Consider the following 8,176-nt stretch of genomic DNA (forward strand, 5'->3'; position numbering starts at 1 on the left):
GCTGATGGCAAGTGGGTTGTGCAACTTTTTCATCCTTCTGCTCCTGAGATCAGGCTTCATTACAACTGTGTAGTACAGTAGCTGTGTGACAGTCCTTGCAATGTCTTATTGCAGTTCTTTGGGGTTTGTTCTAATTCCTTTTGCACCATTCCTTCCACGAGAACTAAAGGTTCAGCCATCACCTATGGCAGAAGGGTCCAGACTGCACAAATCTAGTCCATAAACTTTTTCATCCTTCTGCTCCTGAGATCAGGCTTCATTACAACTGTGTAGTACAGTAGCTGTGTGACAGTCCTTGCAATGTCTTATTGCAGTTCTTTGGGGTTTGTTCTAATTCCTTTTGCACCATTCCTTCCACGAGAACTAAAGGTTCAGCCATCACCTATGGCAGAAGGGTCCAGACTGCACAAATCTAGTCCATAGGGTTGTTTGTATCTTAATTTGGATGCACATCAGACTTTAAGGAAAGATTATCAGCTCTCCTGTTTCTGATTTTGTTTACGTGGGTCAGAAATAATAATAACTTCTCTAAAGTAGTTTAGTCCTTCTTTTGCCTTTGGGAAAAGAAATTGAGAAGCATGTGATGTTCTTCAGGACTTATTTAGTCCTCTAGCCATGCTGTGTGCTCTTTGAAGGTGATGATATGCACATTCCTTCAAACCTAGATGGTATCTTGTTCGAAAACAGTACTAAATACCAGTTTATAGAAGAAAAAAGAATGTAATTAATAGCTTTTTACATTCTAGATTGAACTTCTCATATTGAACATTCTAAACCTTGGGTGGATCTCACTTTTATCTGAGAGAACTTCAGTGACCAAGTGAAGCCAAAGCCAAGTGACCCAAAGTGCTACAGGCTGCCAGTCTCTCATGGCACAGATACCTCAAGGCTCCTCAGTATTCCAAAAGGAAAGGGATAAACCACACGTGACTCACAAATTCTGCTTCCATGAACATAGGGATGTGACATAGGATGGGTGGAAATGGATGTGTGATGTTACCAAAGTGGTGATGGATGAAAATGGATGTGTGATGTTACCAAAGTGGAGCCTCAGGAGTTTTAAGGAGCTGTGTTTATTTGCAGCATTCTCTGATATGTATTTATACACTTTTATCTGGCTCTTCTGATTAATATTTCCTCCCATTTATGAGTTCACAGTTGTCCATGGCTGGAAAAGTGGCAAATAGGCTGTTAAGGCCTGTGAGGGAGGGAAGGTCACACAGGGAGAGAACTGAACTTCCTAACCAGATGAGATCTCAAAGGTCTATTGGGGAACATGAGGGTGAAGTGTAAGACAAGGTACAGCAGAACTCGTTGGCAAGAGTAATGGAAACACAACACAACTGAGCATTGGTTATCCTTGTTTATTCCAGGAATACCTGGAAGTGTAACAAGATACAGCAGAACTCGTTGGAAAGAGTATTGGAAACACAACTGAGCATTGGTTATCCATGTTTATTCCAGGAATACCTGGAAGTGTCTGGATTGGAGAGCACTGCAGCGCACCCAAAGTTTTCCTCAATCCTCCTTTCTAGCTGTAATCATTATGTACAAGAAGTGAGCAGTAGTATCCAAAAAAGCCACTTAAATAAGTCCAGAGTAGATAAGCAGCTCTAAGAAGTTTAAGTTCTAATCTCCATCAGCTCTATATCATAGGAACTGAAGAATTCTTGAAGCAGCTTTAATAGTCACTCTATGTTTGTAATACTCAAAAGGGAAAATACCCTTTTCCCCTCTCTAATAGCTGTGACTAGATTTTAAGAAGTTCCACAGCTTTCATAGTACAAAATTAATTTGGATTTTCCTTCAAACTGATTTTCATGGATTTAAATGAAGATAAGGTATTTGATTTATAGCTTCCTTTTATGAGTCAATGAGAACTAAACACAATCTCTGGTGCTTTTATCTCCCATCCTTTATCTTGTTTTATTTCTTCTTGGTCCTCTCCATTTCACCACCTCTTCTTGTCTTCGTTTCTGTCCCTTCTGTTTAATTTTGTTTCCCTCTCTCCTGCTTCAGATTTTCCTCTGTCCTTTATCTCTTGCTGCTTATTCCCCACTGACTTTTCTGCACAGTCAGAGCCCAATATGAAACGTTGACCCATTTTCAAACCTTGACCATAATCCCATTTGTGAAGTACTCAAGGTGATTTACCCACAGGTTGAAGCTTCTCCTTCACCCCAGGCAAATACACATAGCACACAGTAACAAAATTTGGTGAGAAATATTTTGTCTGGAAAGCCAAGAAGGGGAAAAATGGAGGAGGAAAAGCTAAATCAAGGTTAGCCATCACTGTGACCTTGTCTCTGTGTGTTATCCCTCGTTCTACAGCAGAGCCACTGCCCAGCTCAGGGGATCCCTTTGCAAATAGCAGCTTACCTTGATCTCTCTTGATTTATGAGGAGTCATTTGTGTTGGCAGCTTGGAGAAGGCTCAGGAGTCCCAGGTTCCTTTCCAGCCAGCCCTGCTGAGCCCTGTAGGAGGTCCCTTTGTGTCTTCCAGTCTGCTGTCATTCCTGATTACAGGATGCCTGTTGTGTTACTGCCTCTGCCTTCTGCCAGGATCTTTTTCGATGTTCTTGGAGGTGAAAAGGATATGGTGACACGGAAGCTGCCAAGTCAGTTTAATTTTCTGGGCTGTTTTTTTGTGGTGGGTTTTGGCAGACTTTGCAGCAGAACTGGCGTGTGTGAGAATTAACTGTCTGTGGCTACAGCTTCATTTACCAAATGGGGAAGGGATTCTCTTTCTGTTCAATGGAATGATCTAGAAACATGGTTAACAAACCCTCCAGATCATAAAGTTGTATTTAATTGATGGTGACCCTTGAAAAGTATTGCAGGAAAATACACTTTGATCCAGCTCTGGGGCTTTTCCTGGGTGGTAAATTTAATAAGTAAGCAAAGTAAAGTAAATGTAGCTTTTACTTGGTTGCTGGCTTTTAATGTAGCCTTTAACACACTGAGTTACATAACTGAGCCATGCTCTGGCTGCAGATGCATGGAAGGTGCCTCTGTAGCTGTGAAAACAAGCACTGTCTGCTGTATTTTCTCAGAAGTGTCCTCTGTGTGAAGGGATTAGTGTCTCTTTGTGGTTTGTTTTCATTGTATCCTTATAACTTTGCTTTATTCTCCCCTGCCTGAGGGTTTGTACTGAAATGAGTTAATTGCATCTTATGATGATGGAAGGAGCTGTTTTTATGTGTCTCCTGGTTGTTCCTGGTTTCTTACAGGGTGGGAAATCATCGATTTTCCTCTTTGGATTGCTCATAGGCAGAAATGTCAGAGGTGCCAAGAAGGCAGTGTTGGTTCACTTAGAATTAGCATATTTAAACAGATTCACTTTTGTTTTGTCATGGAGAGTGTTTGCATAGGCATGGGCAGAAATTCTGTTCTTGCATTATTCTGGAAACCAAGGGATTCAGCCAGAGATCCTTGTGAAGTAACAGGATTATCTGTACCCTCAGATAACCTCCCCATCATAATCACAATAATTGGAATAGCTAAGCTTAATCATTCAATAAAAGGTGGCCATAGGCTCCCTTGGTTTCTGACAGGGAGAGAGAACAGCTGAAATATCCCTGAAATCTGTTTTTTTCCTCTACATTGTGTATATAAAGTGCTTGAACAATGTTCAGCTATAATAAAAAAGTAGTGTAGAAAAACCTGGTGACATTTGAAACTAAGTTAGGATTATTTTTGTGATCTCTACTCTCTTTGCACTGTCTGGTCTTTATCATTCTGACCCATATGTGACCAGATAAATCCTGTGTAAAGCTCAGCCTGGCTGTGAGGGTGGTGAGACACTGTCCCAGGTTGCCCAGGGAGGCTGTGGCTGCCCCAACCCTGGCAGTGTTCACAGCCAGGTTGGATGAGCCTTGAGCAACCTGCTCTGGTGGGAGGTGTCCCTGCCCAGGGCAGGGCTTGGGGCTGGATCATCTCTAAGCTCCATCCCAACCCCTTAACAATCTATGAATCAATCTATGACCTCTGAATTCACAGCATACCATGCCAGTGGCAACAAATTCAGCCTGGTACAGTCACAAGTTGATCTCTTGCCCAGTGGCACAAATAGCATTTTTCTTTTGACAACAGCTTTCAGAGAGGATGTGGCAGAGTGAGGAGAATAAATTCTGTATCAGTAGCATGGGAGAGAGGGAGCATGTACAGAATGGCAGAGGGAGAAGGAAAGCAAACCACAAAGATAGTAAAGGTCATGGGTATGTTTTGTTTTCCAGAACAAGAGAGTTTATGCAGAATTGATTGTTTTGTGTCTGATCTAGTTTTGCTGTGGTTTTGTACAGAAAAATGTCATCTCGTCTGTTGCTGATTGATGGCTCAACCCTGGAAGGGCTGAGCTGTTCCTGCCTTACCTCTGTGACTGCTACAGTAGCACTTTCTTTTTTATAGCTCCCTACAGAACAGTGTTGACATAGGGAGCTTTATTATTCTCTTCTATGCAGCCTTCAGGAACCTTGGAGTTGTCATTTTCTGTCATCCAGGTCTACCTTGTCCAGCATCTTGTAGCTGAGAACTATCAGCAACAGCTTCTGAGAGGGTTAAACCCTCGTGCTGGGCAGTGTGTCCTCATCAGGGCTGCTCCTTCTCCTGGGCAGTTTGAAGATTCAGTGTTGAAAGAAAGTCTTGGACAAGACAAGAAATGGGCTCAAGTTGCACCAGGGGAGGTTTAGATTAGTTTTCAGGAAGAATTTTTCACTGAAGGGCTTATTGGTGGCAGTGGTGGAGTCACCATCCCTGGAAGTGTTCTAAAAACATGTGGCTGTGGCACTTGAGGACACTGTTTTGTGGTGGACATGGTACTGCTGAGTTGTCAGTTGGACTTGATCTGTCTTGGAGGTCTCTTCCAACCTTAGTGAGTTCGTGGTGAACATGGTACTGCTGAGTTGTCAGTTGGACTTGATCTGTCTTGGAGGTCTCTTCCAACCTTAGTGACTCTGTGACTCCATGAGATGCACTGACAGCCTCCCAAAATGAGCATCATTTCCCTGGCACTCGTGTGGGTGATCACATAAATAATACAACAGCTCCTAACAAGCTCTTGGCCAGTGCAGTCCCAGTGGTGCTGCATCTAAAAGTGGCAGAGTCCCATCCCACAAGCTTTTTAACAAGTAGAGAATTGGCTACTTAGAAGTGATTGGTAATTTTGCATTCCTAGGCTAAAAAGGGACACGTAGATCATTTCTGAAGGATCCTGCCTTGCCCACTGCCTTGTCACACACAGCTTGGGAAGAATGGGGGATAATTTGATAAAAGAAGACATTTGTTTCCTTGGGCAGAGCTGTATTAGTAATCCAAAATGATGAGAGAAGAGACTTGGACACTAAATTTAGCTCCAGGTGTGACCTGCCAGAAGCCCAGGGCTGCTCAGCTACGAAACTATTGATCTGGCTCTGTGTCCAGGACTGCTGTTTTCTTCTGCTTGGGGAAAGTGGTTTTGCCCAAGCAGCAATAAATACAGCTGAAAGTGAGCCAGAATTTGCCAAGTTCAGCTGACCAGGGTGAACTAACCTAAATATTCGGTTCACTTTTGATATATTGATATGTAACTGTTAAAACCCCAAGTCTCTGCAGAATACCTCCCTGCTTTTCTGTCTGTTGCTGTTAATTAGTGCTCTCTCAGTGTTAGATGCTCTCAGCTGAATAAAAGCTGATGATGATTGAAAGAAAATCTATTTATAGACCAGAGCTGAACCACAAGGTATGTATCACAGCAGTGCTACAGAAGAACTGAGCAGAAGCCAAACATCTTTTAGTCAATGTCTTTAAAAGGAAAAGCTATTGGTTTCCCCCCCAAATACTGATTAGTAGGGAACCTGGGATTTTCTTGGATCACACATTCCACTTGGAGGGTTATAATGTGTCTGGAGCATGAGGAGAGGACAGGGATTGACAATGAAATCATCCTGAAATGATCTGAAAGCAATAATTTGGTAGGACATAACTAATAAGCCACATACCAGTTGTGCAGGTCATTTCAAACCCACTGACCTCATCTCGTCTGTGTATTTTGTGTTTTCTGCCAGTTTGTCATTGAGTTTATTTTCATATTCCTATGTGGGACTGAACAGACCCACAGAGAACTTTAAGGAACGAAATAAGCAATATGCAAAACATTCTGTTCCTTCACAGCAAACACAAGTGCAGAAACAATGTCATAAAGCAGTAAGGTGCACCTGGCAAGGCAGTGTTTAAATTTGCAGCTTTTCAGGGCTGAGGGCTGGGTGTAGTGAGGGTACCTCCAGCTCCCACTGGCAGCAGGAGCTGTGTTTTCCCATGTTGGCTAAACAGGAGTGATGAATGCCTGGGCAGCCTCAGGCTTTTAGCTTTCCATACAAAGTGTAGCAAAGTTTCAGTGTCTAATCCTGAAGGAGCATGACACACCACATTTTCAGGGCATGGTAATTTGAGTTGTTGGAAACCCATTTTGAATTTTTTTTCCTCTCTTCTTACTTTCCTTGCTACTCTGGATTCTGGCTATTTTTAGCTAGTGATGAGATGAATACAGGCAGGACAATGTGATGCCAGATCAGCTGTTTGAGCCTCAGCAGAGCTGCAGACCTTTAAAATGGGCCACTCAGGTAAACTTGGGCTGAGTCTCCAGCACAGAGAAGCCCAGAATGGATTGGGTTGGGAGGGACCTTAAAGCTCATCTGTTTGCAACCTCTGCTAGGGACAGGGACACCTTCCACTGGTTCCTTGTTAGGAACTGGAATGGTAGGACAAGGAGTAATGGGGAAAGAGAGAAATTTAGATTAGATATTGGGAAGAAGTTTTCCCAGTGAGGGTGTTGAGACACTGTCCCAGGTTGCCCAGGGAGGCTGTGGCTGCCCCAACCCTGGCAGTGTTCACAGCCAGGTTGGATGAGCCTTGAGCAACCTGCTCTGCTGGGAGGTGTCCCTGCCCAGGGCAGGGGTTGGGGCTGGGTGAGCTCTAACCTTCATTCCAACTCCTTAACACACTACAATATTATGAAAATACAACTCATATTTTTGTATTGTAAACACATGATAAAACCAAACTGGAAGTTTAGGATCAGAGAAGCCTTTGGAAGTGAAGTGCAATATGAAAACTGCCTACTCACACACAGAATGATTTGTCCTTGATCACACATAGTTCTGTGGGTTTGGGTTGTTTTCTTCCCAGGATTCTTCCTGGTTGTGGACAGAGGGAATTGTGCTTATCTAATGAGCTGCCTTGATTTGCCTTTTCTTCCCCCTTACTGTTTTTGCTTGTGTAACCCTGTGCCATACTCTCCACCATTCAGCTCAGGATTTGAGGCTGGAGTTATTATTTTCCTCTTTGGCATTTCTGCAGGACTCATCACTACAGTATTTCAGTGCTTCAGATGTTAATTGATTTTCATAACACCCTGCTGAGACAGGGAATTATTATTAACCAGGGAAATGGAGCACAAGGAGATTGAGGTCAGAAGTGCTGCTCGGTTTTGAACGCAGGGTTTGAGGCACCTGGGACCCTTTTTTATTTCTATAGAATCCACATTAGGCTCTGGAATGCCTTTAATTGCAGCTGTAATTCTGCATTTCTGCGACGTGAGTCAGCAGCTGGAATGCAGACAGCTGTGCAGGAAGGGAAACCCAGGTGAGCACTTGGGAAATTTTTTGCTTAGGGGATGTGCCTGATTTCACCCAATCATTTTGGGCATAAGTGGGGAAGGAATCTGAGTCTCCACACAGCACTGAGATGTTATGCCTCAAGAGATTTTCCTTCCTTAATAAATTCTTCTGGCTGATGCCATACTTGCTCTCCAATTCCTGCAGCAAAGGCAGCAAGGCTACAAGAGTCTCTCCTGCTCCCTAGCTGGAGTTCATCCCCACAACAGCTCCACTTATGGCAACAGATGAGTCGAGGTCCTTCTTGGAGGGTGTGGGAGATGCTAATTACTAAACCACTCCTGATGTACAAGCATAAAGCTCCTGCTATAGTTCTAAATCCTGAGTGCCTACACACCCTTAGTTCTCTTTCAGCATTTCTTTCACGGGAGCAGTTTCCTCCTCATTATTTCTGTGTTGATTTGCCTTCTGGCATCAAGTGTCCCCATGCAGCAGCATCCTGGTGGCTGGCAGTGGCAGCAGTGGCAGGGGTACAGCAGTTGAGCAGGCTCAGGAGTGAGACACTGGGAGCAGAGAGCTTGTTCAGCA

At 43.5% G+C, this 8,176-nt stretch overlaps 1 protein-coding gene across 1 annotated transcript in view; it reads left to right on the forward strand.

Moving 5' to 3' along the window:
* Positions 1–5,670: 5,670 nt before the first annotated feature.
* The window catches only part of RABGAP1L (RAB GTPase activating protein 1-like), a gene marked incomplete at its 3' end in the record, with an annotated part of 35,379 nt that continues 32,873 nt past the window's right edge, over positions 5,671–8,176 (forward strand). The window contains exon 1 of the mRNA XM_009071235.1: positions 5,671–5,715. Coding sequence (XP_009069483.1) covers positions 5,671–5,715 — 45 coding nt within the window. The remainder of the gene's footprint in view (positions 5,716–8,176) is intronic.

Source organism: Acanthisitta chloris, unplaced genomic scaffold, assembly GCF_000695815.1.
Source record: "Acanthisitta chloris isolate BGI_N310 unplaced genomic scaffold, ASM69581v1 scaffold2463, whole genome shotgun sequence".
In the NCBI taxonomy this organism is placed as follows: domain Eukaryota; kingdom Metazoa; phylum Chordata; class Aves; order Passeriformes; family Acanthisittidae; genus Acanthisitta; species Acanthisitta chloris.